We start from the raw sequence: 13,139 nt of genomic DNA on the forward strand, positions 1-13,139 counted from the left end.
TTTTTTCTTCCCAGAGAGGATCGGGCTTAATTTCTTCTCTGCCCTCATTGTATCAAGTCCTCTGAACACGGCACAGTGTAGAAAGTTGCACTCAATTCAGAAAATCTTGACCTGTTAGGTCTCCCGGCAGCTGCTGAAAATCAACACAACAGAGATGTGGCTGGTGTTCTTGGTCCCACATATTACAGGAGGAGACTGAGCCCAGAGAGGGAACGGGCTTGGGTAAGGGCATACAGCAGTCGGTGACGGAGCCAGGATTTGAACCTTGGGCTATCATGGCGATTGGTTTGTCCCCATGCTTGCCACCCAAGCTGAGATCTTTGGGGGTAATTTGTCAGCCCTTCTTTCCTTCCTCTTCATGTCTGGATTTTAAAGAATTGTGAAAGAGTCAGCTTTTAAGTGGTAGTGACCCATTTGTGTCATGAAGGCTGCTGTCCACTTGTCCTAGATGCCAAGGGAGGGAGACCACTAATTTATGCATCTACTGTGTGCCAGGCGCGTGACACACATATCGTGGCCACACCATTGTAAGAGGTGGTGCTGAGCTCGTTTTGTAGCTGAGACCTCTGTGACCACTGGAGGTGTTGGATGAATCATCTGGGGCCTCACACCTGGCATGGAGCAGAGCTGGGCTTTGAACTCAGGTTTCTTGTTCAGAGGGTGCTTTTTCCAGCAGGCCCTAGAGGAGGCCCCTGAAGAAGAAGCATTTTCTAGGTTTCTTCTCTCTCATTTAGTCTCAGCTAAGTTCTGAGAGTTCTCAGCTAAGTCCCAGCAGAGTTCTGGCCCCATCACAGTCCAGGACACAGGCCTTTCATCTGCCCAGTGCTGGCTGCACTTCACAGGCACCTGCTGGGATCCGCTGGATACCAGTGATCCCGTCAGATCATGCATCACAGCATCTTCATTGCACCCCCTTGGGGCTTGGTGAGAGCAGTCTAGTCACAGTACGGATGGGCTATGGAATCAGACCGCCTGGGCCCTGTCTGGGCCCAGCACTCTGCTTGGCCACTTAGAACCTTTGGGACCTTGCTGAGTTACTTTACCTCACTGTGCCTCAGTTTCCTCATCTGGAAAATGGCAGTGATAACAACACCTCTCTCAGGGTTGTTGTGAAGAGGAAATGAGTTAACGTAAGTCCTCAGACCAGAGCCTGGCATGTATTAGATGTTCTTTTCAGTGTGAGGCCTATGAGGTGATAGAAAGTGTTGAAGTCATTTCCTTTGCAATCTCTGGTCTAAAGAAAGGTGAGTGAGCAGCTGGGCATGGTGGCCCAGGCCTGTAATCTCAGCATTTGGGAGGCGGAGGCAGGCTGATTGCTTGAGCTCAGTAGTTCAAGACCACCCTGGGCAACATGGCAAAACCCCGTCTCTACAAAAAATACAAAAATTAGCAAACAGTGGTTGTATGTGCCTGTAATCCCAGCTACTCAGGAAGCTGAGGTAGGAGCATGGCTTGAGCCTGGGAGATAGGGGTTGCAGTGAGCCAAGATCGTACCACTGCACTCCAGCTTTGGTAACAGAGCCAGACCCTGTCTCACCCAGAAAAAAAAAAAAAAAAAAAAGTGTGTGAAGGATGGTTGTCTGTGCTGGTGAATAGGAGGTGAACGTTCCTGCTGATCCTCCCAGTCCTTCACCCGAGGAAGATATCACTAACCCACAGATGCTTCTGTGGTGACTCTAGTGTCATTCTCAAGCAGCCACTGCCAATCAGCTGGTGTCAGTGCACACATCAGGACCCATTGGCCATCCTCAAGTGGGCCCAAGAGCAGTGGTGATTAAATAGGCAACTTGCAAATTTGGGGCTTGTTTCCTTTGGTGGCGGGCTTGCTCGTAGATTCATGAAATTCATTCTTTCATCTGCTCAACAAGAAACCTGGTTGGTGCCTCCAATAGGCCAGTCTATGAGCTACAGTGTTAGTCATGGCTGCAGCTCATAAGGAGCAAGTGGTATGGGAGCACAGGGACTGAGCAGCTCCTGTCCGGTCGGTTCCTGAATGGAAGGTCACTGCAGTCAGGTGGGAGGAAGGGTGTTTGAAGAGGGGATGGGATGTACAAAGAAACTTGTGAATTGGGAAGGCTAATTCTTCCCCCCATTCTTGATAAGTGGCTTGACCACCTCTGATGATGGGGAACTTGTTACCTCCCACAGCTGTTCCGCTGTAGGTTATTCAGAATCAGTAGCATCGTGGGGGGTGCGGCGGGGAGCATGGTGCTGGGACCGAACTTGTCAATTCCCATCCCACCACTTTCTTAAATGTCTGGCCTTGGGCAGTGTCTGTGACCTCCCCGAGTCTCAGTGACCTCCACTGTACACTGGGGAGAAGAACAGGCATTGCCGGAGGGAGGAGGGAGGCAGGGCAGGCTTGTGCAACACAGGTGCATCAGTCCCTTCTCGCAGGCTGTAAAGAAATACCTGAGGCTGGGTTGGTTATTTATTTATTTATTTATTTATGAGACGGCCTGGAGTGCAGTGGCACGATCTCGGCTCACTGTAATCTCTGCCTCCCGGGTTCAAGTGATTCTTGTGCCTCAGCCTCCCAAGTAGCTGGGACTGCCAGTATGCACCACCACACCTGGTTAATTTTTGTATTTTTAGTAGAGATGGGGTTTTGCCATGTTGGCCAGAATGGTCCCGAACTCCTGACCTGGTGATCTGCAGGACTGGATAATTTATTTTGAAAAGAGCTTTACTTGGCTCATGGTTCTACAGGCTCTCCAGGAAGCATAGCGGCTTCTGGTTCTGGAGCGGCATCGGGAAGCTTCCAGGCATGGCGGAAGGCAAGGGGGAGTGAGGCGTCCCACAGGGTAGGAGCAGGAGCAAAAGCAAGAGCGAGAGGGGGCAGGGAGGTGCTACACATTTTTAAACTCACTCTCACGAGAACAGCACCAAGCCAAGAGGATGGTGCTAAAACAGTCATGAGAAACCATGCCCATGATCCAGTCACCTCCCACCAGCCCCCACCTCCAACATTGGGATTACAATTCAGTATGAGATTTAAAGTTCTTAGCAAGACATTCAAGGCCCTTCCTGATCTGGCCCCACTGGGCTGACCCCTCCAACTTCATCCCTTGCCTCTCCCCGGCTTGTCCTTACCTCTGACAGCACACAAAACCCTTTGTAGTGACCAGAAGGTGCCATATGCCCTTACCTTCCCATATGTTGTTCCCTCTGCCTGGTGCTCCTTCTCCACCTTCTTCCATAGTTGACTCAGCCCAGGTGCCACCTCCTCTGGGAAACCATCCCTGGCACACTCCCTCTCTCCACCCCCACAGCTGATTTAGGGTCTGCTCCTCTGCAGAGCCCCCTGTGTGTCTCTGTCCTGGCACAGAGCATACATACTGTGTTATGTGCCTGTCACGCCCATTCGACTCTTCAAGCACAAGGATGGGTCTTTATAGGCCTTTCCACCCAGCATCCAGCATGTGCTTGAATGGCTGGAGCTCAAGCCCCACAGAGCCACACAAGCCTCAGGGGCCTCAGGCAGAGGGTCATGGTAGGGACAGCCCACAGTCACTCAAAGGCTGGCGTAGAAGAAAGTGGCTGTTGGTCCCTTTCTTCCTGGATCTTTTTTCACAAGCCCTGGGGCACTTTGCTGTTGGATGCTCAGAACAACCCCTTGTCCCAATGTTTGAATTTTCTTAAAGTGGAGTTTTTCCTTCCTTCACACACCCAGCTTGGTCACCCCTTCAGTTTCTGAGGTCACCCACTTTTGGGGTGGGTTTCCTAGATTGCTCCCCCAAGACCTGCCCTTAAGAGCCCTGCACGAGCCAGTTCCTCCTGAGCTGTGCTTCCTTCTCTATGAAACAGAAAAATACAGGTTGAGTATCCCCTATTTGAAATGCTTAGGATGAGAAGCATTTTAGATTCTGGGTTTTTTTAGATTTTGGAGCATTTGCACTATGCCTACTTGTTTAGCATTCCCCATCCCGAAATCCGGGGTGCTCCCATGAGCATTTCCTGTGAGTGTCATGTCGATGCTCAGAAATTCCCAAGTTTTGGAGCATTTTGGATTTTGGATTTTCAGATTAGGGATGCTCATCCTGTGGTAGTATCTGCACCGAGGGCCTCGTGGTTGGCTACATAATATGTGCGCATGAGTGTGAAGCCTTTATAAACCAGGTAAAGGTTGATAGTTGAAGCCTTCCCTTAAGAAACAGTGCAGCCTCACACCAGGTGTTGAACATCTCTGGCTCCTGGCCATCTCCTTGTGAATGCCTTCCAGCCCCGACCATCTGTGACTTCACGTCTTGGTCCACAGGAGGGGAACATAAGGAGGACTCCAGTTGGAGTTCGTTGGATGCACGGCGGGAAAGTGGCTCGGGGCCTTCCACGGACACTCTCTCACCAGCCAGCCTGCCCTGGCCCCTGGGGAGCTCCCAGCTGGGCAGAGCAGGCAACAGTGCCCAGGGCCCACGCTCCATCTCCGTGTCAGGTCTGCCTGCCTCAGACTCCCCCACCCCCAGCTTCAGTGAGGGCCTCTCGGATACCTGTATTCCCCTGCATGCCAGTGGCCGGCTGACCCCGCGTGCCCTGCACAGCTTCATCACCCCGCCCACCACACCCCAGCTGCGACGGCACACCAAGCTGAAGCCACCGCGGACGCCCCCCCCACCCAGCCGCAAGGTCTTCCAGCTGCTGCCCAGCTTCCCCACGCTTACCCGGAGTAAGTCCCACGAGTCTCAGCTGGGGAACCGCATTGACGAGGTCTCCTCGATGAGGTGAGTGCTCCTTCTGGGCAGCTACCAAAAGTGCCCTCTGTGGTTTTCTAATTATAAAGATACATGGAAGGACCAATACAATCAACCCCTATAGAAGCATGTAAAGTCAAAAGTAAAAGGTACCCCCATCTTTCAGTCCATTCCTCAGACTGCTTCAGCGGTGTGGCCTGAATCCTTCTAGATTTGGTTCTGTATGTACACGTGCGTGCACATGACGTGATGCCACGTATGGGTCAGGGTAGGCCGGGTTACACGGAAATAACAGATATCCCCAAATTGCCAGGTCTTAAAGGAACAAAGATTTGTTTCTTGCTCATGCCGCCTTGTCCATCTTGTCCATCATGGGTCAGCCTCCTTCCGGGCCCAGACTGTCTGAGCATTGCTGGCCACGGTGGCAGGGGGAAAAGTGAGTTCCAGATGTCATGCCCTGGCAGTTGAGTACTCTTTCTTGGAAGTTCCACTCACCATTCCTGGCCCAACCTGAACAGGAGAATGAAACTGTGCTCTTTGCCCACACGCCCAAGAGGAGAGAACTGGAATATTTGGTGGAAACCACTAGTGACTATCAGATACCATACCATCTACTCTGTCCCATGACTTGTTTTTTCAACTTCCCTTGGTATCTCTGGGAACATCATGTCAGTACATCTTGGAATATTTTACTCTTTTGTTTAGTTTTTGACTTAAAAGTTTTTTCTATCTATGGATTTTGAACAAGTGAGACAGTCACACGATCCAAAGTGCAGCAGCTCTGTGGCTTCTCAGGGTACGCGGTGAAAACTCTACCCCACCATTTTTATTCAGTCACGTGGTTCCCCTTTCAGGAGCCAACCAGGCTAGCAGTTTTGTGTATGTCTATAATTATTTAAACCCCATTTGTTTGACTTGTTCATATTATTTCATTGTATAGTTTATCTTGTCCCCTTCTTGATGGGCATTAGATTATAGTCTTTTTTTATTACAAAGATTGCCCTTGTCAATATACCCTTGTGGACAGCACAGAAAGAAAGGGAGAGTTCTCCTTGGGTGCCTCTTACCTTCTTGTACCCCGAGGATTGGGGCACCTGGTTTCTCTCCTCAGCCTGGGCACCACTTTTCTACACTTGATCTTAGCCAAAAGGTAAAGAAGCGACAAGGGCACCCATTTTCTAGGGGGTTCCTTGGGCTCTGGTGTATCTTGGGCCTTGGAGTCATCTTTGGAATGGGCCTGATCCCCTCTCCCAGTGCATGCTGTTCAGGTCCTTTATGGGATGGAGCCTGGACAGCTCCAATGGGTTTGAGTGTGCCACCCAAGGAGGAGAGATCCAGGTGTCACTGACCCTGCTGTTCCCTCTTGGGCTGTCCTGCTGGGGCCTGGGTCCCACCCAGAAGGGGCTGTAGAATGCAGTGATGATGACCACACGAACATGGGTCAGAGGACATCTCACAGTGGGCTCAACCCAGTCCCTCTGTTTCTGTCTTCTCCCAAGAAGAACATTAGGAAAGCTCTGGTCTCATTCGCATGCTGGAAGGTGGCAGGGACACAGCCTCAGGCAGATGATACAACTAGCCTCAAACTCCAGCCAGTGACTGAGCCTCAGACCCTGGGATTCTGAGTCCAGTCCCTGCAGAGTTACCAGAACCAGCACTGACGTGACGCTCAGGCCACCTCGCTGTTCTGGTGACCCCTGAGTGCTCTGTTTCCTCCAGCTCCATGTGTTCTTGGGGGCAGTGGCAGCCCCCTGGGGAGGCTCAGGGTGTGTCCCTGCGTGACTCTCCTTTCAGGGGCTACCTCTGCTCTGCATGGCTGTTATCTCTGCCTTCCTGTCCAGCCACACCCTCTCCAACTGATAATTTTTTTTTTCTTTTTCTGAGAAGGAGTCTCGCTCTGCTGCCCAGGCTGGAGTGCAGTGGTGCAATCTCAGCTCACTGCAACCTCCGCCTCCCGGGTTCAAGCGATTCTCATGCCTCAGCCTCCTGAGTACCTGGGATTATAGGCATGCGTCACCACACCTGGCTAATTTTTGTATTTTTAATAGACACAAGGTTTCATCACATTGGCCAGGCTGGTCTTGAATTCCTGACCTAGGTGATCCACTTGTGTCGGCTTCTCAAAGTGCTGGGATTACAGGCATGAGCCACCAGGCCTGGTCTCTCCAGCTGATTTACCCCTTTTCTTGCCTGGCTCTGGGCCAGGCTCTCCCACTGTGAGCCATGTGACCTACTCAGCCAGCCCCCTGAGGCTCAGTTTTCTTGGCTGTGAAATGGGCTGAACTCTAATTACCATGCTTGGTTGCTGGCGAGGCTTATGTAAGCTAATGTATTAAAGTGCACAGCACTGAGTTTCAATGTCCCCTGGGGAGGCCCGGGGAATGCCCTTCTAGTCCTTTCCATTGAGGAAATGTCCCCACAGAGATTGCAGGGGTTCCCACAGTCACTCAGCCACAGCCTGGCCTCAAGCCAGGCCTCAAAGTCCTGCATCCCAGCCCCTTGCCTGCTCCCGCCCAAAGGTAATGTTCTAGGAACGCGCCGAGCCAGCATGGTGACGTAATCCCCCTCTCTGCTTTTTGTCTTCTCTAGGTTTGGTAAGAGCGATTCATTTCCATCCCCTCTACCACCTGGGAGTCGTGTGTGCGTTGCTGTCGCCATCGGGGGTGGACCTCTTTGACCACCCTCTTAGCCCATTCGGCCTCTCCATAGTCCAGAAGCAGAGGTGCTGGTGACCGCCTCAGGAAATAACCCTAAGACAGGTGGCCTTAAAGTGACTGGCTGGCTTCAGCCTAGCTGGCAGCTGTTCTCTGAGAAGCAGAGACCTTGAGCGCATCTCGGCCCATGGGCAGCCCCATGAAGAGCCCTGTCTCCACCTTGCCCTTGCCCACCGAGACTCTCCAGCAGGGACTCTGGCCTGCTGGGCTGCCATGGTAAAGCACTGCCCCCGGGAAGGCGGTGCCATCTGCCTGGTTTCAGTGGACTTTAGCCATCCCCAGAACCCCACCTGATGTCCCGGGACCCCACTCTTCAGGAGAGGGACATTCCTGGAGGCAGAAATGCAGCACAACTCTGAATGACGCCCCAAAAGATGGGAGGTGCAGATGCCCCTTTGGGATGGGAGGACACATGGGCAACCCTTGACCCCCTTTCCCACCCCTACCTCCAGGTTGGGAGCACGTTCCTGCACGTGGCTGTGCTGTGGGGCCTCGCTCATGAGTCAGAGTGGAGGGAGACAGCTGTGCCTCTGGAGTCTGCTTTTAATTGTCTGGAAATGCAGAGATGTCTGGTTTTTGCCTGAGCAAAATAGGAGTTTATTTTTGTACTATCCCGAGCTGGCTAGGAGAGTCACGTAGCTGTGGGCGGGGTCTTGGGAATGAGGAGGGGTGCAGCATGCAGGAACTATGCTGAGGTGGAGCTGGCTGCAGGAACCCCAGGGAGGCACAGGGGGACCATGGAAAGGAGCTACACTTCCCTCCCTTAGTGCCCTGGCAGAAACTGCCAGGGCCCTTCACAGAACCTTGGAGGAACATTCAACACCTCCATCTCTAGGACAGCCCCAGCCCTGCCATCCTCCAATTGCTATGGTAACACGGGGACTGGAGCAGTGAGATTGTTAGGCCTTCAGGGCCAGTGTCTCCATGCAGATCAGATGAAGGCAGTGCCTGGTGCACATACCACCTCACTGCCCATGCCCACAGAAGATGGGGCAGATCGTAGGTGGCTTTGGGGCTAACTGGTTGAAACTCCAACATAGTCTGTTTCTCCTAGGCTGGCAGCTGGCACCTTTAGCCCCACGTGTTTTTTGTTTTGTTTTGTTTTTGTTTTCTTTTGAGACGGAATCTCGCTCTGTCACCCAGGCTGAAGTGCAGTAGTGCAATCTCAGCTCACTGCAGCCTCTGCCTCCTGGGTTCAAGTGATTCTCCTGCCTCAGCCTCCCAAGTAGCTGGGATTAAAGGTGCCCGCTGCCACACCTGGCTGATTTTTGTATTTTTAATAGAGACGGGGTTTCTACCATGTTGGCCAGACTGGTCTCAAACTCCTGACCTCAGGTGATCTTCCTGCCTCGGCCTCCCAGAGTGCTGGGATTACAGGTGTGAGCCACGGCGCCCAGCCATCCCCATGTGTTTTGGTGGCCTTGGCTGCTGATGGGTGGGGGTGAGCCCCAGGAGGAAGTTGGGACAAGTCAGCCTCATGGCAGATGTGCCAGGGAGAGCTGCAGGTGAGATAGATTGTTCTTATCCAGCTCTCCTTGATGTGGGAGGACTCAATACCTCCAGCACGCTCTTCTCATGGAGGTTATTTATGTGGTACTTGGCCTTAAGTGAACCAGCACTTCATGAGTCCAGCTTTGTGCTAGACCAGCACTTGGGATTGAGGAGGGCAGTGGCCACCCTTGGGGGACCTTCTGACTCAGAGGACATGAGATGGCCACACTAGAGCACTGTGTTCCTGACCTTTCTGGGTCACAGGTCACCTTGATGATTGGATGAAAGTCTTAGATCTTCTTTCCAGAGAAAAGCCTACAGCATTCTACTGAACCAGTCCAGAGGGTTCCCGGATCCCCGAAGCCCACCCATGGGCTGGCTCTGGGAGGCAGTGGCGCTGAGTATGGGGGCGTGAGTTGAATGTGCGGGCTGCTGGTGGGTGGAGAGAGTGCTTCCAGCAGTTTGTCTACTGCACTAGGGATGCCTGTTCTTACAGGGAATCCCAGGCTGGGAGAGGGAGCGCCCTCCAGGAAGGCCAGCAGGAGAGGCACCTCAAAGCGTATGGCCTTTCTCTCAGCAGAGAAGGAGGGTGCTCAAGAAGTCCCCAGAGGCTCAGGCTCATACCTGGCTGGGGCTGGCCCACGTGAGAATGTGGTAAAGCTTCGCCTTGTCCTCGCTCTGTCTGCCCAGATCTGGCAGTGGCCTCTCCCAGAGGAATATCCTCCAGGGGCTTCTGCCTGGAAAGGCACTGGATGGGCTGACTAGCCTCGGCTCTCCACCTGAGGTAGACAGCTTCAGCCATTTACCAAGAAGTACCCAGAATTGAGCCCCTGCACACTGGGGGCCTGTGGTGTGTTGGTGAGAGGTTGCAAGAGGTTGGGCTGTATAGAAGCTTCTGTCCACACTCTGGCTTTGCCTTCTGCCTCTCCAGCCTGCCTTGCTCCTCAGCTAGAAACATCACAGAGGCAGCTGACTGAGCCATCCTCAGAGGCCAGGAGCAAGCTAGAGGACCAAGCGAGGCGAGGGGAACCATACCATGCCACTGGGCTAGCCTGGCCTGCTCCTGTGTTGATGGATGTAGATCAGGGAGATGCTTATGTAATAAACCATTGCGCCCCCCTCTAGCCTGTGGTCTCTGAACTAGGAAGTCACGGGCACGAGCTGTCGCCTGCGGAGTTCCTCAGCCTGCCCATCCGGCCTCTTTCCCCGCAGATCTCTCGCATGGATCCCCACAGATGGTACGGAGGGATATCGGGCTGTCGGTTACACACAGGTAGGCACAGCGGGCCTGGAGGGGGATCAGAGCACAGAGCCGGGCTGGAACCCACATGGGGCCGGGAGTTCTGGTCTCTGTTTCTCAGCGAGCTCTTTGCCTCTGACGGGTCTGTCCATTTCCATTTCACCTGTGGGACATGGCCCTGCACTTACCTGGAACCCTTGCCTTGCCAGGGTGGCCACATGGACTTGCACCTCCGTCATCTGCACCTCCTCGGGTCTCTTCCTCACTCTGCTTAGGGAAAACACTTTCCTTCTTTCCCAGGACAAAGGTCCCAGGAGAAATAGGGTCAGGGTCATGGGAAGGAGTTGCAGGAGCTTCCCCTGCATCCGGTGAGATGTCACGTGAGTCCTGAAACTGGCTGCACATCAGAGTCTGCTGTAGAGCCTGTTGAAAATCCAGATTCCTGGGCCCCACCCCTAAGGTTCTTGCTCCCCTCACCTGCAGTGTTGACATGAGAAGTAATTAAAACCCAATGAGGGAGACAGAGAGCACGTGTGCATATGTGTGAGCCTCCACAGACCTGGTTGCATCTCGAGGAGGCCAGATTGCAACTCCTTAAAAGGCACTCCATGCAGTTGGGTGTCCCCTGCCACCAGAAGCTCCCATCTTTGTTGGATAGAGAGAGTAACATTTATGGATCTCTGCTACACAGCGTATCTGTGATCCTTCCCAAATCCTGTGAGGCTTAGCGTTAACCCTATTTGCAGAAGCGTCTGAGGCATCTTACAGCCGGTAGTAAGCAGAAGGCAGAATTCAAACCCAGCTGTTTGTCCCCAGAGCCTCTTCTCTTTCCCTTGTGCTGAAGGCCTTTTTTGGCCTCTGCTGGACCAGTGGAATTTCTTACAGAGAAGCTCTGTAACTCTAAGTTCAGAGAGCTGGGATCCAGACCCTGTTACACAGCATCCCAACTGTGGCACCTTGGGAACATCACCTGACCTCTCTGAGCTGGTTTCCTTGGCTGCACACTAAGAATCCTGGACCTGCCTCACTCCCTGGCATGGGCATAAGAATCAAATGAGCTAGTGTTAGTGGATGCATTACAAACTGTTTCCCAAATGCTGTTGGCATTTGTTCTGTTGTTACTGTGATATACAATATGTTAAAAAAAAAATCTGTGTTTCCAAAAATATGAGTTATTTCTGCTCTTAGGCCTGCCTCCCCACCCTGTGGACCAGCCTTGCGCTTTTTTTCTGGAGGACACTAACCACTCGTCCCCCATCCTTCCTTGAAATCTATCTTTCGTGTTTTCTTTAATGTTCTACATTTTGGATTGAAAATAGACTGATACGTTGAAACGTCAACAGAAAATTGCCCTCTTGTTCCTGTCCCCAACTCCTCAGTCCCCTCTGTAAAGAAGTCTTAGCTGTGTGTTGTCTTCTAGAGATATTTTATACAAACAAATATGTATGTATGTTTTCCCCTTTATTTTTTACTCAAATACTGCATATGTTATACACAATCTTATACTTTTTTCCAAAAATGGAGATACAATTTAATAGAGCAAAATGCACAACTATGTGTGTGTATGTGTATGTATTCATACACACCTGTGTATACCATCCAGATGAAGATGAAGAACATTCCAGCACCCAGAAAGTTACCTTTAGTTCTCCCTAGTTGACAGTGCTGCCATTCAGTGGTATTCACTTCTATCGTCATAGCTGAGTTTTTTTTTTTCCTGTACTTGAACTTGATGTGAATGGGATCGTATCTTATTGTACCTTACTTTTTTAACTTGACAATGTGACTTGGAGATCATTCCATTTGCACAGAAAAAGCGTCCTTGTTTTAGTTTCTTGCTGCATAGTGTTCCATTGTTTGGAAAGAGCATACTTTAGTCATAGCCCCTATCAATGGACATGTAGGTTATTTTCCGTCTTTATGCTGCTAACATGCTGCTGGCATACCTTGTCTATGTATCTTTCAACATTTGTGGCCTTGTGTTGGATAAATTCCTAAGAATTCCTAAGAACTGTTGGGTCAAAGGGTATGCACACTTGTACTCTTGATTGCTGCTGCCAGATTGGTGCTGCCAGATGACCACACCAACTTCAGCATATTGACAGTGATGACTTTGCATCTGGGAGAGGGCCCATGGGGCTCTGGGATGGAGCCAAGACTCCCAGTTGCCTTGGAGCTCCGTGGGAACCCTTCTGTGTCTGGGCCTTGGCCTCCCAGCCAGTGCGAGCATGTGCCTGTGTCTGCCCCCTGCAGGTTCTCCACCAAGTCCTGGCTGTCGCAGGTCTGCCACGTGTGCCAGAAGAGCATGATATTTGGAGTGAAGTGCAAGCATTGCAGGTGATGGGAAGAGGAGTGGGGGTGGGAGGAGCAGACACTTTTCGTTTAGTAAATCAGAGTTCCAACACGCTTCCCTATACTTGCTATTCATAGTCCTATTCAGCACACCAGGGAGTGATCAGGCCTCTTCAGGGAGATTAAGCAAGTTACTCCGCGAAGAAGGGAATACTTGAGGTGGGCTTTGAAGGATGAATAGAAGTTTACAAGATAGACCAAGGGGGAAAGAGAATTCCAGGCCATGGGAGGGTCTTGTACTAAGGCCCGGAGGAATATGAGGACTGTTCTGGGACCTGTAAGGAGTTTTGAAGTTTAGCCTTACATTTTGAAGCCCTCGAGAGGCAGACAGGCGATGCTAAAAACAAGGAGTTGGCTTGCGGACGGGGAGAGTGAGCGCAGGGTATACATTCTGTACAAGTCCAACTTTATTTTCTCATGCCTTGTGGTTTCTGGTGGGAAGGAAGGGCAAGGATAGGGAACAGTGTGGGCTGGGCAGAGTGTGTCCTCTGCTGTCCCACTGCCCTCACCTAATGCAAGGTGGCCTTGGAGGTTCGGTGTCCAGCCCACTCTGCCCCTGCATTGTTGTATGACCTGGGGCAAGGCACTTGACCTTTCTGGGCCTGATTTTTAATGTATGCATCAACCATGGCGATGGCTCTGAGAACCTGAGCT

At 51.8% G+C, this 13,139-nt stretch overlaps 1 protein-coding gene across 10 annotated transcripts in view; it reads left to right on the forward strand.

Annotated features, from left to right (window-relative positions):
• The window catches only part of KSR1 (kinase suppressor of ras 1), a 172,614-nt gene that overhangs the window by 124,613 nt on the left and 34,862 nt on the right, over positions 1-13,139 (forward strand). For 3 of the 10 annotated variants that reach the window (XM_077970554.1, XM_077970556.1, XM_077970557.1), the window contains exons 4-7: positions 4,259-4,718; positions 4,900-4,904; positions 10,106-10,166; positions 12,387-12,470. In XM_077970554.1, the coding sequence (XP_077826680.1) occupies positions 4,259-4,718; positions 4,900-4,904; positions 10,106-10,166; positions 12,387-12,470 (610 nt within the window). Of the gene's footprint in view, positions 1-4,258; positions 4,719-4,899; positions 4,905-7,277; positions 7,283-7,854; positions 7,952-8,685; positions 8,908-9,157; positions 9,305-10,037; positions 10,167-12,386; positions 12,471-13,139 lie in introns of those variants that run through there. The other 7 variants (XM_015118878.3, XM_015118880.3, XM_077970560.1 and 4 more) reach the window with 5 other exon arrangements.

This window comes from Macaca mulatta, chromosome 16 (genome assembly GCF_049350105.2).
Source record: "Macaca mulatta isolate MMU2019108-1 chromosome 16, T2T-MMU8v2.0, whole genome shotgun sequence".
In the NCBI taxonomy this organism is placed as follows: domain Eukaryota; kingdom Metazoa; phylum Chordata; class Mammalia; order Primates; family Cercopithecidae; genus Macaca; species Macaca mulatta.